General features: G+C 52.4%; 1 protein-coding gene across 8 annotated transcripts; it reads left to right on the plus strand.

The window, feature by feature from the left end:
* Positions 1-485: 485 nt before the first annotated feature.
* POU5F1 (POU class 5 homeobox 1) lies at positions 486-16,522 on the plus strand. Of its 8 annotated transcripts, XM_070515329.1 has the most exons (8): positions 536-673; positions 5,128-5,277; positions 8,014-8,046; positions 8,147-8,330; positions 14,766-14,886; positions 15,207-15,337; positions 15,651-15,809; positions 15,994-16,522. In XM_070515329.1, the coding sequence occupies exons 6-8, from the start codon at positions 15,269-15,271 to the stop codon at positions 16,258-16,260; spliced, it is 495 nt and encodes a 164-aa protein (XP_070371430.1). In that variant the 5' UTR covers positions 536-673; positions 5,128-5,277; positions 8,014-8,046; positions 8,147-8,330; positions 14,766-14,886; positions 15,207-15,268; the 3' UTR covers positions 16,261-16,522. The 8 variants fall into 8 exon arrangements, with proteins under 8 accessions (XP_070371431.1, XP_044630956.1, XP_070371432.1 ...); XM_070515330.1 differs by lacking the exon at positions 8,014-8,046 and having other exon boundaries at positions 486-673; XM_014838100.3 differs by lacking the exon at positions 5,128-5,277 and having other exon boundaries at positions 548-673.
* The last annotated feature ends 173 nt before the right edge of the window (positions 16,523-16,695 follow it).

The following is a 16,695-nucleotide window of genomic DNA, read 5'->3' on the forward strand; positions in this document are numbered from 1 at the left end:
AATTTTTGGGTTGTTCACTTGTAACAACAAGCGTGTATTACTTTTGTAATTTAAATTTTATACATATCAAAAGCTCTTTGGTGATGGTTGCACAACAATGTAAATGTATTTAATGCTACTAAATGGTACACTAAAAAATGGTTAAAATGGTAAACTTTACAGTATTTTATCTCAATTAAAAACAAAACCAATAAAACTTCTGATGTATCTTTAAATGATCTTGTGACTGAAAATGGAAGTTGGGGCTAGTCGGAGGATAGGAATTCAGACATAAAAGCTGATTTTTAAAAACACAATATTACACAGTGACCGAAGAAGAACAACTTAAAAGTCAGATTTCCGAGCCGGGATGGACCAAAGCGCCTCTCTGCCACTGCGGAAGACGGAGTCCCGGCTCTAACTAGATTTAGTCCAATGGGAGGCAAGGAAAAGGGAAAGTACCGCCTCCCAAGCAGCTACGGCCCAATGGGAGCCTCTCGGGACGCGCCGCTCAGGCCCGGACCGGGCGGGCCCAGACTCAGCGGCTCCCTGGCGTGGTCTATGACGTCCGCGGCGCCGCGGGCTGGGGCTCAGACCCCGGGCGAGATGCGCGCCTCTCGGCCGGCCGGCTGGCCTGCTCTCGCTGGTCCTGCTGCTGTGCTTGCTGGGGCGCCTTGTTGCAGAAGCCAGGCCAGTGAGTGCGGGAGGCCGAGTGTGCGGGGGCCCTACTCCGCCTTCCAGGCCTGCTGACCGCGCCCCCACCCCCACCCTCACCCTCACCCCCACCCCCACCCCTATCCCTAGCCCCGCAGCAAGAGGCTTGCCCTCCAGGGAAACTGAGGCCAAGTGCCCCCACCCCCACCGCCAGAGCTCTGACGGTGCCTCTCGGGCGCTGAGTTGTGGGTTGGCCCAATTGTGTAGACCCCCTCCAGTTCCCGCAACCACACCCTCCCCCAAACTGTGGCCTTTATGAGGCCCTTTGTGACCATTTTCTGAAGCCTGGGAGGACTGGGGCGATGGAGATTGCCAAATCTGAGGGAAGATAAGGCCAGGCGGGGGAGGTAGGGTGTCTCTGAGACCAGTTGCCTCTGTTACATTGATTACCCCGAATCCTCTCCGCCCACACTTGAACCTTGACCTTAACTCCTACACGTAGCGTGGCAGGAGATGAATAGAGAAAAGATGAATTTTATATCAAATTGATTTTTGCAACCTTTACTCAGTGATTAACTACTTCCTGCTTGTCATGAGGGATGCAAAGATGAATAAGATCTGATCTTAAAGGGTGTCAGTCTGGTGAAAAACTATGGAGCAGATTAATGCAGTCGAGTGTTATAGATGTTATCATAGCAGAATGCTAGGGTCTTGGAGCTTCCCCAAGGAGGGAGTGAATTCCACTCTGGAGGTGCAGAAGGCTTGAGATGTCAGCGGCTGATACTCGGTGCTGGAGGATGAGCAGGGTCTGGGGTAGACAAACCAGAGGGGAGAGGGCACTCCAGGCAACCAGACAGCCAGAGTGGGGTTCTAGGAACCACAGATAGATCTGAAACCTGACTGGGGGTGGGAAGGCGCAGGCTGAATCAGCATATGGGTTGTTAGAGCGCTCATCTCTGCCTTTGCCTTCTAGGTATTTACTAACATTAAACTATTGACTCTCAGCCAGATCCCTCAGGTCTTATTTTCTGGGTTATGGGTTATAGATGAGACAGGGAGGCTTAGAAGTTATATAATGTCCCTAAATTCACACTGCTGGTATGTTAGTGACTGAGGGATGTCAATCCAGATTTTTCTGATTCCAAATGCTAGGCAGGTCCGAGTTTCCCACAGGAATCAGGCCAAGAAATTGATTGTTTTTGAAGGCAGTGGGGAGGGTCTCATTGAAGGGTCTGAGGCAGGGCAGTAAAATGATGGGACTTGTTTTTGGAAAAGATCACCTGAGCAGCTGTGTGGAAGAGAGATGGTGGGAGCCACAAGGGTAATGAGAAGTCCCAGAGGTGAGTGGGTTTCTCCAGGCAGTACTTGGAGAATGAGCAGAGGGTAGGGCTTGAGGAAGTGACTCAGAAAACCTGACAGTCAGTGCTCAGGCACTGGGAGGTGAGGAGAGGAGTCAGCTCTCAAGCAGGACAGTGACAAGAGGACGAGAAATCCAGAGTCACCGGCTGCTGAGAGACCCCGTCAGATAAGGACTGAAAAGAGTTGGTGGATTTAGCAATTAGGAAGTGACTGGTGACCTCAACAGATCAGCATGTTGTTGAGGTGGAGGCAAATGCAAAGTCTGATGAGACATATATTTACTAAGTGGAAAAATAAATTACATAACAGTAGAATCTCATTTTTTGTTTAAAAAGTGAGTTACCTATTCATGAAAAGTAATCTGGAAGAACATTCGCCAAGTTGACAACAGTAGTTATTTGGGGAGGGGGGGTTGGTGGGCCTATCACTTTCTTCGTGATATTATTCTGAGTTAGTTGGTATTACTTTTTTATCAGAAAAAAAATCAAGTAAGATATTTTGTTAATTAAAAGTGAGTAGGGGCTAAGGAAGTAGAGAAGGACAGTTTATTCTAGGGGCTTGTTTAGGAAGATAAGGAGTGAGTCTAAAGAGAGATATTTCTGAAAAAAGAGCCAATGACAACAGCAGCTATGTTTAATTACAAATATGCTTTAAAATACCTACTAGACGCTTTTTTTTTTTTTTGCTGAGGAAGATGTGCCCTGAGCTATCACACATGCCCATCTCCCTCTATTTTGTTTGTGGGTTGCCACCACAGCATGGCTGACAAGTGGTATAGGTCCCCGCCCAGGATCCAAAACCACAAACTTGGATCACCAAAGCAGAGCCTGCAGAACTTTAACCACTAGGCCATGGGGCTGGCCCCTACTAGGTGCTTTTTGTGGGGGGAGGGGTGTTACCTCTAATCCTCTGAGTTGGGCGTTATTTCCTCTTTGTTTCTTTTGTGAGGAAGATTGGCCCTGAGCTAACATCTGTGCCAGTCTTCCTCCATTTTGTATGTGTGTCACCACCACAGCATGGCTTGATGAGTGATGTAGGTCCATGCCCGGGATCCAAACCCCCAGCTACCAAAGTGGAACACGTGGAAATTAACTACTATGCTACCGGGCCAGCCCTATTTCCTCATTTTATACATGAGGAAAATAAGGCTCAGAGACTTAAAACCTGGTCAAAGGCAGCACATCTCATAAGAATTATCAATGAAGTGCTTGTTAAAATAGATTGAGCCCCACCCAAACCTCCTGAGTCGGGCTCTCGAGAGGAAAGTCCTGGGAAACAAACAGCCCAGGTGATTCCTAGGCTCTGGCCAGCTTGGCGAGACTGCACTGTACCCTCCTACCTCTCTCAGGGGCTGGTGCTCAGGGCAGTTTCCCTGCTGGATAGAGGGGAATAACCAAGGGATCAAAGGGAGGCCAAGGAGTTGACTTCGAGCAAGAAAAGGGACGGCCTGCTCGGGAAGTACAGCTGTAGATGAATGTGTAGCGGATGTGTGTGGCCTTGGATTAGCCCACCATTCTCTGCGTATGAGTCGGAGGTAAGCTCTGAGATAAAGGGGTCTGGCAGCATGGTAGATGGCTTGAGGCCAGGGTAAGGGCTTCTGTGCTGGTGCATGGAGCGGAAGAGGGGAATGAGTCTTCCCTTGAGTGTGGACATTCTCAGGAAGACACTGGGCCGTGGAGAAGCTCAAACATTCCTGGTCCAAGAGGGTCGAGTGAAGGCAGGGAGTGGTGGGAGATGAAGGTCGAGAAGTCAGCCTTTGAGGGGCCTTGTGTGGCCTGCTAAGAAGCTTGGAAGTCATCCTGAGGACAAAAGGAATCCTTGAAGGAGCAGCAGAGTGGTACGTAGTGAGATATGTGTTTCCAGATAGGTCACTCTGATTATATCAGGAAGGACAGATTCTAAATGGTGAAGACCGGAGGAGGGAGACCAGTTGGAAAGACTCCAGCTGTAATCCGAGAGAGCCATGCTTTGGATTGGTTTGGTGAGGATAGAAAGGAATGTCGAGATCAAGAAATAGGAAGTAACAACTGGGCAGGTTTGGTAATTGTTTGAAACTAGGAGGTGTTGAGGGAGGCAGCAATTTAGGATAAGCAGCCATGGAAAGCACAGTTGCTCATTGTTTGGGAGTAGCCAGTTGTGCTATAGAAAACAAGAAATCAAATGAGATGGATGGAACTCATAAGACGTGTTACTCATAGATAAGTAAATTAGTAATCTGTGAGCCATGTTAGACGTTGATAAGTAAGTAGAACTTATTTGTGCGAACTGAGATAGGGGAAGAAGGACCAAGTAGGCACTAAATACTCATGATACCCTAAATCTGTGGGACATCTCAGGTACCTACTGTTCAGGAAGCCTCAATTTGATGGGACAGGTGCACACTGGGTAACCCAGAATTCGGGCTGTGTGATCCTTCCACCCAACTTGCACCTGATCCTGTGCTACCCCATCACTTTCCCCTTGTTTCTCACTGTGTTTTACATTTATTTAGTAAGCCATATGATTCGAGCATCTTTACTTGTTCTGTGAGCCTTTTGGTTCCGTGACCTCTGAAACACCTTCATGGTACTGTACCAGGAGGCTACCGGGGCATCGAGGTGGTTTCCCACACCACAACCCCGTTCTGACTTGAGTAAGCAGGTGGATTAGATAGTGATTCTACCACAGGAGGGTAAGATGAGGGCCAGGTTGTTCCCTGGTGGTACTAAGGGGATATGCTCAGTTTGGGTGTGTTGAGTTTGAGGCGATGTAGGACGTTCGGGCAAGATGGCCAACAGGTGGTTGGATGTACTGATGTGAAGGGCAGGGATTTAGATATTGGGAGTCATTACTGTTTAAAACAATGAGCCTGGATGAGATCCTGCAGGGAAACAAGAGTTTCCCTTCCCACTGTTCACTCCCCATTCTCCTTACCCATTCTTTTGATGCCCTAAAAATAGTCATACAGCCTCACCTCATGGGAACCTGGTGAGACCATGTCCCCGTGACGACACCTCCTTTCCCACCATATCTTTTTCCCTCAGCAACCCATTCTCTGCGCTGTGACTTCATTGCTCTTTCCAAGTCCAGCCCTAGGCAAGCCCCTTAGGAATTCTCAGGCTACTTGGATGATCAGCCTTTCTTATGGTGCTGCAGGGAGGGCAGGTGGGCAGAGCCCCGGGCACCCTGGTCCCAGGCTAGGGATCCAGGGGCTTGGGAGAATCTGATTCTCAGACTGAAGGCCAGAGCCCAGCACCTTGTCGTCAACCTAAGGAGCATCATGGAGCGAGAACCACCAGAGCCCAGGTGATTGCGTGTATGTGTAGCAGGGAGAAGGTGATCAGTACAGTCCTAAAGCTGTGGAGCTGTGCGCTCATTGTTGTTCAACTAATATGTATTAAGCTCGGTGCAGGGCACTATGCTGGGCACTCTAGATACCGCAACCTTCACCGAGATTCTGATATCTCCTTCTTCTTTCTGGGGGATTTCATCCCTGACATCAAATCATATTGTGTACCCGGAGGTGCCAAAAAGTCTAGATATTGGGTATTGGAAAGCGTAGGACATAAGTATAAGACTGCCACCCTTCCACCAGTCAGGGAATAGGACTAGAGAAATCCCCGTTGTCTCTAGGCTCCCAAGCCTTCTCTTCAGGTGAAAAAAATCATATCCAACTTTTCAAATCCAGGGTCTAGGAAATCATCGGCCTTTTTCTGACATAGCCACCTCCCCACCCTGACCAGTAATTATAGGAACCCTAGAGACCTGGTCAGGGTCCCAAGGGAAATCTGTTTCTAACCTACATCATTTTTTTTTCATCTAGCAAACATCTGAGGGTCTAGTGAGTGCTGTTCATTGTGCTGTTACCAATAGTGAACATTACAATAGCAGCTACCATTTCTTGAATTCTTATTGGCAGGTTTTACATTAGCACCAGCGTGCATTATCTCATTTGATCTTCACTTGTGAGGCAAGGACTATTATTATCTCCAATTCCCAGATGAGGAAAGTGAGGCTTAGAGAGGTTCAGTTACATTTGCCCTGGGCATTATAGCCAGCAGTGGCATTTAGATGTAGGATTTAAACATGATGCTGTGCTGGGCCCAGGGCATGGGTCCCTGCCTTCAGGGTGTATAGCAACGAGGACCCAGTGTGGTCAGTACCATAACTGTGGCATGAGCATTGCATGCTGGGAACGCAGGAAGGAGCCACTTGCTGCAGGGGGTTGAGGGTGGGGTGCAGCGTGACTTCGCTGGGCCCCTACATGACAGAGAAGGTATGTCTTAGAGCATGAGTGAGGGTTTTTATCAGTTGGAGAAGGGAATTCCAGGCATTTTGGGAAGTGGTGGGAGTGGAGGTGGAGAATGCCACTGTTTTGTTCTCCTGTAACTTTGGAGCTCTGGGGCTTTGGCATTTCAGAATCACACACCCTCCAGACCGTAGTGGTCTGTGAGTTGCGGGGGAAACAAAACAGCCGGGGATACTGGCAGTAAAACTATGATGGCCAGGACTTCCTTCTCAGCACACTTGAGTTTTCCAACTCCAGCCAAAGCAATCCAGAAAAAAAGCAGAACTGCAGATGGGGAGAAGGGAAAGGAGCAATCCTTCCTGACCCAGAGCTGCATCTACCCTCTCCAGAAATACCTGGAAGCTGGGGTGGGGCCCCAGCCTACCATAGGAGTGATAGGTGCAGACTGATCAGTGTAGGAAGGTGGAGGGGCTGAGGGCACTGCGTGGAGGGTTGGGAGAGCAAGCCTCTGAGCCAGCCTCACGCATTCCACATTACCTGGGTCCTTTGTGAGCACAGTTCCGTCACTGACCAGCCTAGCCATTCTGCTTGTCTTCTCTCACACATATTTGGCCAGCCCTTTCTCCACTTAGTGTTCGAATTCTGACCCAGGGCTTAGCACCCAAGGACACTCAGGGTGGGGCGTGACCAACAGTCACCCTGGAATGCAGCGCCAGTAGTGCCTGGGTGGTGGCCCTGGCCCTGGAGTGGAGGATGATGCACGGCAGTTTGGCAAGACCAGAGGCCAGAGGCAGCAAGTCTTCCCTGGTCCGGGAGGTCTTTAGGTCTCCTTTGCCATCACACTTATGTCCTCTCAGTGTGTGTGACCCAACAAAGCCCCTAGAAGGCCCTTGGCTTCTGTCTTCCATTAGTCCAGCTAACCTAGCTGAGGGATGGGCTGCCCCTAGACCCTGAGTCCCGGGGACTTCAAACCACATGATCCCAGGGGGATAGGACTGCTGAGAGCCAGCAGTCCACTGAGATGCCCTTTGACATGAGCGGAGGCTCTTCTGCCTGGTGGAGCACCAGGCCGATGCTGGGTCTCTGCAGGACCTCAGGTGAGCAGCCTGAGTGGCCCCAGGAAAGGTGGAGTGGGGGGTGGGGGGAGTCTGGCTGGTCTGTCAGTGGCCCACATGCCCTCATCTTTCAGAGACCCCTGTCTAACCACCCCCACCCCCTTGTCTGGATCTTCTGTGGGCTTCTGGCTTCTGCTGTGGTCATTGTGGGAGCTGCAGGCACCTTCCTCTGGAAGCAGTGGAAGAAGGGCAGGACAGCAGGTATGCTCAGAATTTTAGAGCTGGAAGTGACCTTGAGGATCATCCGCAATCCCTCTCTCTGGGAGGCTGAGGCCCGAGAGTGGCGATTTAAAGAGCAACTGAGGGAATATGATGAGAGGAGGGAGTAGGTTAGGATTTCCGTTTCCTCCCTAGCCTTTGGCCTGGATTGTCTCCTTCCCAACTCACACACACGCGTACATGCACATGTATGTGTGCACACACACGTCTCTGTCGCTGTCTTCCATGAGAAGTTTTACCTCTTGAAGTGTGTTTCTCATAAGCTCCCAAGCGCTGAAAACCAAATCAAAATTGGCCTCCCAAACTCCTCACACATAACTTGATCAAACTTGGTGGGGAAACCTGCCAGATTCTCAGGAAGGCTGCTTAGAGGTGGGAGGTGGGGTGCAGGAAGGCCCCTGCCAGCGTCTCACTGAGTCCCTCCCCTCCCACCTCCTCAACCCCAATTTCTCTTCACAGGTGTGCAGAGAGAAATGTATATTCCCACGTCCAGTAAGTGGCGAGGGTAGACAGGAGGGTGTATGGGGCAGCAATTTTATGTTGGGGCTGGAAGGAAATTTAGAGTTCCATTAGACCTGTTCTTCTTTATTAGGTGAGGAAACTGAGGCACAGAACGGGGAGTTGCAACCTCATGCTCCCTCAGCTAGGAAGTCAGAGTCAGGGCCTGGAACCCTGGTCTACAGCCCCTTGGTTTATTCCTGACTACTTCTCCTGGCTCCCCACCCTCACTATCTCCACTGCAGACTACAACCAGAGAGCTGTCTCCTCAATTTGAGGTAAGAGTGTCTGGGTTTGGGAAGAGAAGACTTCAGTGTGCAGATCTCGTAGGAGAGAACAGAAGGTCAGGTGTTGAGAAGAGGGGGTTGGTTTATAGTGAGCAGTGGAATATGTGTAAAATGAGAGGAAGGGGGATCATCTCCCGCAGTGGGCGGAGCCTGAACCCTTCTCTCCTCAGCCCTCCATTCTCTCCCTTTCTCCTGCCTTCAGAGTGACAGAACCCAGAGGTCAAAGAAGTGAGTTGCTACCCTGGTCTAGAGCAAGTCTCCGTTAGTTCCCATCTGAGCCCTTTCAGCTGGTTTTTCCAGCCAACCAGCACCCCATGCTGGAACGAGGGGATGGCTGGGCTGACAGCAGCGAGGCCACCATCACACCTCTTTGCAGCCATACTTGTTAGCCACATCTGGGGACAGGTGGACCTCACCTGCCCTCCCTTGGTCTCCTAGCATGCTCTGCAACCAGATACTTGCGTTTGTCTCTGTGAAGGACCTTGACATTGCATTACAATAAAAGTGTATGAGGAGAGTTTGTGAGCCTAGTCCTAAATTGGTTTGGGGACTGGAGGTTTTTCAGTGACTCTCTAAGACCTAGGAGAGTTGAGGAGCGAGGCCAGAGGACTCAACCTCGCTTCCAGTCTCCTCCAGGCCTGCAGAGAGCTGGCCTCCACAGAAGTGAAGCCACCTACCCTTCAGGCCTAACAGGAGGGTGACGAAGGGGGAGGGGAGCATTTCTCAGCCTCAGTCAGCCCAGAGCATCCCAGGAGGGGGCTGGCTAGGACTCCAGACAAATTTAACCTGTCATTAAGGTTCTGGGTCAGACTCCAGGCAAGCACAGAACTGACCTGGTTTCAGATGTCCCGCCACAAGCCAGGCACGGACCCAGACATGCACCCCTCCTCTTACTTTCTCCCTGGAACAGGCCTCTTGCCCAGGCCAGAAACATACCGCCTAGAGCAACTACAAACTAATCTAAAACTACAAACGGGTGTGGCTGAGTGGGGAAACTGGGGAAGGTGTTTTAGGGGCTGCTAGGAAGACAGGGGCAGCAGGGGCTCCCTGGACTGGCCTGGGGAGAGGGGTTTCTGGGAGCCCAGAGGGTGGCGAGCCAAAGAGCACTGGTGTTGGAGATTTCCTAGGCCTGCCCCTCCCCCTCCTCTGGGAGGCCGTCTTCTTGGCAGACAGCAGATAGATGCATGACAAAGGTGCCGTGATGGCTCTGTCCTGGGGGTTGGGGAGATGACTGGGGAGGGGCCCCTCCTATTCCAAAGCACATCTCTCCCCCACCAGGCCCCTTTATCTATCTGCCTTTTGGGCAGTTAGTGGCTCAGAGGTGAGTATAGCTCCAGCCCCACTGCCCTGCAGATCTTCCAAACAGAGTATTGAAATGTATGCATACGGTTAGTTGTCCACAAAGTACATACAGATGGGCCCAAGAACAGGGCTGCGTGATAGACTTAGAGGATTAAAAAATAGGCTCAAAAGACTCACAGATACCACCAAGGTGAAGACAGCTGGCCACAGTCAGGAGGGCCCCCACTGGGACACCCAGCCCCTCAAAAGGTAGACATGGAGCCACTGACCCCAGCAAACGACCCCAGACAGGGCTGAGAAGAAGAGATGCCTCAGGTCAGCAGAGGTCAGCAGTCCCACGCTCAGCGCTCTGGCCTTCCGAACTGTAGGGAGCTCTGGTCCAGAGACTTTCCGGAGCCCTTAATTCACCCTGGGGCCTCCATTTTGGGTGAGTTTGGGGAGCAGACAGACAAACATCATCCCTCACAGACGGGCACTCTGAGGGCTATTCTCTTGCAAACAGAATCAAGCACTAGGCCAGCAGCATGAGCCCTCAAGACCCTCAGGACAGGCCCAGAAAAATGGGCTCTGTAGGAGAGCTTAGGGCAGGCTTCCTGCACCCCCTCCACAAATCGCTCTCCACCCCCTCTGCATCTTTCCGCCAGCCCCCCTCAACAAAGCACATCCCAAGGCCTGGGGGTTGGGGGAGGGGTGGATGCCGAGGCTGGACGCCCGAGTCCTCCAGAGGAAGGGGAGTGGGATACCTAGGTGCCAGTGGGGGGCCATGTCTGAGGCTCAGTCTTTGAGGGGGATTGGGGGGGAGGGTGGTTGTGGAGCTCTTTTAGCCCATCTGAGGGGGATTCTGTGTGAGGGGATTGGGGCTGGGGGGTTGAGGGGCAGGAAGCTGTCCCCAGGGGAGCCATCCAGGCCCATTCAAGGGTTGAGCACTTGTTTAGGGTTAGAGCTGCCCCCTCTGGGGACCAGGATTGTCCAGCCAAGGCCATTGTCCTACCCCCTTCCCCCAGTCCCTCCCAAGCCTCTTTGAACCTGAAGTCAGATATTTCTTTCTCCCCCCGCCCTCCTTGGCTTTCCCCACCCAGGGCCTAGGGCTGGAGGCCTGGGCTGGGGAGGTGGGGGAGGGACAACACAAACTAGGTACTAGAAATTTGGGTCCCTGAAAGGGAGGCGGGGACCTGATGTGCAGGGACCCTGTGAGGGGGTGATTGAGCCCTCAGTCCAGAGAAAGGTTGGGGAGCTATCAGGCCCAGTCAGTTCAGTCCAGAGCCTGGCCCCTAGAAGGGAAAGCCGGTGTCAGTTCCTGGGTCTGGTAGGTGAGGGGGCTCTGGAACCGGAAGACTCGGGATATGGAAGGGAGGCCTTGTCTGCCCCTGGAGATGGGGTGGAATTTAGCAGGTTGGGCAGCCGCGGCTTTGGGGTAACTGAATCTGGCTGGTAATCTGGATGGGAATGCCTAGGTTCCTGGGCTGGGGGTGGGGGAGGCCAGCAAGGGGTGGGTTAAGGAATTGAGGGGTAGCTCCAGCAGTACACAATAAATGTTTGAGGAACTAAGAGGGTGGCTGGGCCCCATTGAAGAGAAGGTGCCAGGGTCTTTGGGCTCCTAAAGAACGTGGAGGAGGTGTGGAAGGGATCCCAGATAGCTCTGAGGTGTCCAGAGCCCAAGAGAGGGCTGGGCAGCCTGTTGGGAATTGGAAGAGAGGGTCCGCATGGGGGACCTGCACCAAGGCCCTTGGGGTCTGGAGAGGCACCAGGTTGGAGCCCCCTGGCTTTCCCCTACTACAGACACCACCGACACCGTCAGGCCAACACCCTTCGCCTCAGTTTCTCCCACCCCCACCGCCTTCTCCTCCACCCATCCAGGGGGCGGGGCCAGAGGTCAAGGCTAGTGGGTGGGATTGGGGAGGGAGAGAGGTGTTGAGCAGTCCCTTGGAGAGCCCTCATTTCACCAGGCCCCCGGCTTGGGGCGCCGTCCTTCCCCATGGCGGGACACCTGGCTTCCGACTTTGCCTTCTCGCCCCCGCCGGGGGGTGGAGGCGATGGTCCAGGAGGGCCGGAATCAGGCTGGGTTGACCCTCGGACCTGGCTGAGCTTCCAGGGACCTCCCAGTGGGTCAGGAATTGGGCCGGGGGTTGGGCCAGGCGCTGAGGTGTGGGGCATTCCGCCGTGCCCCCCGCCGTATGAGTTCTGCGGAGGGATGGCGTACTGTGGGCCTCAGGTTGGAGTGGGGCTGGTGCCCCAAGGCAGCCTGGAGACCTCTCAGCCTGAGGGCGAGGCGGGAGCCAGGGTGGAGAGCAACTCCGAGGGGGCCTCCCCTGAGCCCTGCGCTGCCCCCCCTGGTGCCGTGAAGGTGGACAAGGAGAAGCTGGAACAAAACCCCGAGGAGGCAAGTGAGCTGCAACGGGGGTGGAAGAGGTGGCAGGGCTGGCAGGGGTGGCCAGGGGAGGGGGAAGCGGTTGCCTGCAGCTGCCTAGGCCTGGAACCCAAGACGGGAGCAGGCAAGGGTGGCACCCCAGGCAGAGAGGGGTGTGTGGCGACTGCAGACGGTCCTGAGAGCAGGGACGAGGTGGGAACTAGAAGTCAACACAAGGAGAACCGCAGGTGAGGCCAGGGGCGGCCTGGGGGAGTTGGAAGCTGGCCCGGGCTTGCCTTGCTTCCCGCCTGGTCCTTGTCAAGTAGGTTCCTTCTTCCCCTTCCTAGACCTGACCAGTGTCTGGTCACTCACCCATTACCAGCCCAGCACCAGACCCAGCTTGGGGTTTCAGCCTCTTCTCCTACCCTGAGCACTTCTTGAAAACATTACCCTTATCAGACCCAGGATCTTGGCCTTAGAGTTAAGCGTGGCCTAAGGGTAAAAACAGTGCTTATCCCGGGGTTATTGTTCCTGAAGGGCTAGGGTGTGACTAGTTTCTGATAGAAGCTCCTGTTCAGGCCATGTGTGTGGACGTGTAGTTGGGTTCACCTCCCGTCAAGTTTAGGGCTTGTCTTCCCTTGACCTCTGCCTCGGGGCTAGTGAGTCACCACTATGTGAAGTACACACCCCAGCACCCCTTGTAGGGAGATGGAAGGACCGATTTCAGCCTTAATTCCATAAGTTGTGGACAAAGAAAAAGGGGAAGAAGTCATCTCCATGCCATTGCCCAAATGTCGGGTTTGCAGAGGGATTGAGGATTTCCACATCCAGCCCCGCTGGGGACTATTAAGGCTGTGTCGCCCAGGCCTTCGAAGACACAAGTGTAAGCAATTAGAGATCAAGTACTAAGCCTTTAGGCTTCTCCGAAGGAGGTGTGAGTGGTTTCAGCCACCCCAGTAGCCCTACACTCTTTGCAGGAGGCAACTGCTGAGCCTTGAATAATAATGGCTGCCAATTGTGGTCCATTTCCTAAGTGCCAGGCTGTGTGCTCAGCTCTACATCATTAGCTCATTAACCGTCACAAAATCACCTAGGGAGGTATTATTAGCCTATTTCACGGGTCTTAACTGCTAAATGATGAAGCTAGGATTTATATTTGAAATGGGGTTTACCTTATTTCAAATCCCCAAAATAGGATAGGGAAAGCCAACAAGGGGACAGCTGAGGACATTTATAGGTTTGAGATATTGGCTGAGCAGAAGTTGGGAGTGGAAGTTAGCCTGTTTGAATTTGATGTGATGGATCACCCTTGAAATACCTCCCTCAAGGCTTCCAGGACTGCACAAAGGCCTGGCTGCTCTTCTGCTCCCCTTGGCCGCTCGCCTTCCTTGGAGTGTGCTAGGGCTTCGTCCATCAACCTCTGCTGTGTTTACCTTTCCTTCTCACCCACCCTCAAGGCTCATATACCTTGTAGACACGACTCCCGCGTTTTCTCTCTTCTGCAGTGGTGGCTTCCTAAGCTGCTCCACCCGATCCATCACGCAGTAGCTCAAGGCCCAACCCAGTCATCTTTATTCCTTTCACATCCTCCATCCAATCCTTTGGAAACACCGCTATAATTAATTAACCTTGGAAATACATCCTGAATCAATGACATAACACCTTGCTGTCCCAGCCACCATCATCTATTCGGGAATACTGCAGTTGCCTCCCTAGTTATATTCTCACTTCCTCCTTAGTCTATTGTCAACTTGTCAACTGGAGCGAACATTTTAAAATGTGAGAGTCAGATCCTTTCACTCCACAACACCTTTCAGTGGCTCCCCATTTCACGGAGCAAACAGCACTCATGGTCTACAGAATCCACCCTGCTCACTGCAGACCTCATCAGCTCCTCCCCTCTTCCCTTCCCTCCATCCACTCACCCTGCTCCAGGGGCCCACCCACCTCAGGGCCTTTCCACTGGGCTCTTTCCCTTTGCTCAAACATCACCTTCACTGACTATCTTAAAATTGCCACATTCCCTGGCACCGACTACCCTGCTGTACCGTTTTCCATAGCACTCCTAACAACAGACTGGATGATAACTATCTCTCCACAATAGAATGGAAGCTCCAGGAGGGCAGGGCTCTTTGTCTGCTTTTTGTAGTGGCTGGCTTATAGACGGCGCTCAGTAAGTGTAGAATTAATCAGTGAGGAGACATCTATATTGAAAAAAGATACAGTAATAATAAAGGATAATCATATTTTTAAAAATTGAGTACTAACTATATACAAAGCACTTGATTCATACCTCTTACGACACCTGCTACTTGTTGGAGGGTGTTTATTTGTGTATATGCATGCCGTGTCAGTTTATGGGGCCTTCAAGGCGAGCGTATATTGAAATAAGAATCAGAGATAACGGTGCTCTTTATTTCTCTAGTCTCAGAACTTCCTCACACTGGGGGCAATACTTGAGTCAAAAAGCTTTTGTGAGTATTAAACGGGCTAGTAGGCAGCAGCTCCCTTCATAACCTGACGGGTGTTCTCATCGAGGCCAGGGCCCGTCTTTCCATCCTTGCATGCTGCTGTGCATCTAATGGATGTGTTGCTTTCTGGGGTGAATGAAATTTGTGTATAGGTTATTTCTAGATGTGAGGTGAGCAGCCTGGAGGCAGAGATGACACCCACAGACCATTCTTGGGACCATAGTCAGGTTCTTGGGGCCCAAATGGAAGGGGGTCGATAACTGGTGTGTTTATGTTCTAAAATGTCCTCTGCCTTTTTAAATGCAGTCCCAGGACATCAAAGCTCTGCAGAAAGACCTCGAGCAATTTGCCAAGCTCCTGAAGCAGAAGAGGATCACCCTGGGATATACCCAGGCCGATGTGGGGCTCACCCTGGGGGTTCTCTTTGGTGGGTCCCCCTCAGCATGTTCTGACCACAGAACACAGGGACCACATCTACCCTGGAAAGAATATTCCTGAACTTGGGCCTTTACCCCCCACCAAGGGAGTGAGCGGAGGGTGTTTCAGGGACCAGCTCTACCCTTACCCATAAGGAGGGTAGAGAGGGAGGGGAAAGATACCTCAGCCTTGAGTTCCCTCAAGAAGGGAAGTAGGGGGACCCTGGTGTGGGATCTTGTGAGGGCGGGAAGAGGTGGCGAGGCCTGGTTCTTGGGGTCACAAGGGACCAGCCTACTGCCTCACCTTGCATCTTTAAACCCACATCCCCAGGGAAGGTGTTCAGCCAAACGACCATCTGCCGTTTTGAGGCTCTGCAGCTCAGTTTCAAGAACATGTGTAAGCTGCGGCCCCTGCTGCAGAAGTGGGTGGAGGAAGCTGACAACAACGAAAATCTACAGGAGGTGAGGGTGGGAGGGATGCACAGGGACCTGCCGAGTCTCAGCCCAAGTTCCATTGCCTCCATCCCTGGCTTGCGGCTCTCCTTGAGCAGTAGTCCTCAATGGGATGGAGTGCAATTCCTCAGTTCTGCTGGGAGAAAGTCCAGAGCCACTGGTCTAAACCCACGCTTCCAGATACCACCTGGCACTGGTGACACATCCAGTCAATGCCCCCATAGCAATTTGCTCTTGAGTCATTGACCCCACTGTGCTGTTGCTCATTAGGTTTGAAGCTTGCCCTCCCATCTCCTTTATCACCCCCTTCCCACCTGTGCAGATATGCAAAGCAGAGACCCTGGTGCAGGCCCGAAAGAGAAAGCGAACTAGTATTGAGAACCGAGTGAGAGGCAACCTGGAGAACATGTTCCTGCAGTGCCCGAAACCCACACTGCAGCAGATCAGCCACATCGCCCAGCAGCTCGGGCTCGAGAAGGACGTGAGTCCCCGTCCCTGTGTGCTCCATCTCCTCCCCAGTCTCTACCTCCCTTCCCCTTGCTCTGGCTCCTGCCCTCCAGCCTCTCTAGTCTGTTGGCTTTGGGTCAAATGACCAAAGCAAGCCAGACACACCTCCTGGAGCTTGGGGGTTGAATGTCATTCTCCTTTGTATCTTCCACTCCCAGGTGGTACGAGTGTGGTTCTGCAACCGTCGCCAGAAGGGCAAACGATCAAGCAGTGACTATTCGCAAAGAGAGGATTTTGAGGCTGCCGGGTCTCCTTTCTCAGGGGGACCGGTATCCTTTCCCCTGGCACCAGGGCCCCATTTTGGTACCCCAGGCTATGGGGGCCCTCACTTCACTACGCTGTACTCCTCGGTCCCTTTCCCTGAGGGTGAGGCCTTTCCCTCTGTGTCTGTCACCACTCTGGGCTCTCCCATGCACTCAAACTGAGGTGCCCGCCCTTCCCAGGAATGGGGGCAGAGGAAAGGGGAGAGCTAGGGAAAGAGAACCCTGGGGTTCCTACCAGGGCTTTGGGATCAGGTTCTTCATTCACTAAGAAAGGAATTGGGAACACAAAGGGTGTGGGGCAGGGAGTTGGGGGAACTGGTTGGAGGGAAGGTGAAGTTCAATGATGCTCTTGATTTTAATCCCCACATCACTCATCACTTTGTTCTTAAATAAAGAAGCCTGGGACACAGCGAGTAGATACTTTTATCTTTGGTTTCTCCTCCTCTGCTTACCGAAAAGGGGATGGGGGGATACCTAATACCCCATAGTAGATATTAATAGCTCAGACCCAAATGGCCCTGAAACCAAGGTGCCATTGAAACTGCTCAGAGTCACAAGTCAGAGGGAGAGGCTGGGACTGGAGTCCAGGTTTATTTG

This window comes from Equus asinus, chromosome 8 (genome assembly GCF_041296235.1).
Source record: "Equus asinus isolate D_3611 breed Donkey chromosome 8, EquAss-T2T_v2, whole genome shotgun sequence".
Classification (NCBI taxonomy): domain Eukaryota; kingdom Metazoa; phylum Chordata; class Mammalia; order Perissodactyla; family Equidae; genus Equus; species Equus asinus.

Coding starts and splice junctions, on each gene's coding strand:
- POU5F1 (XM_014838124.3), top strand. CDS start 11,617: ATGGCGGGACACCTGGCTTCCGACTTTGCCTTCTCGCCCCCGCCGGGG. Junction 14,887..15,206: donor CACCCTGGGGGTTCTCTTTG/GTGGGTCCCCCT, acceptor CCACATCCCCAG/GGAAGGTGTTCAGCCAAACG. Junction 15,810..15,993: donor AGCTCGGGCTCGAGAAGGAC/GTGAGTCCCCGT, acceptor TTCCACTCCCAG/GTGGTACGAGTGTGGTTCTG.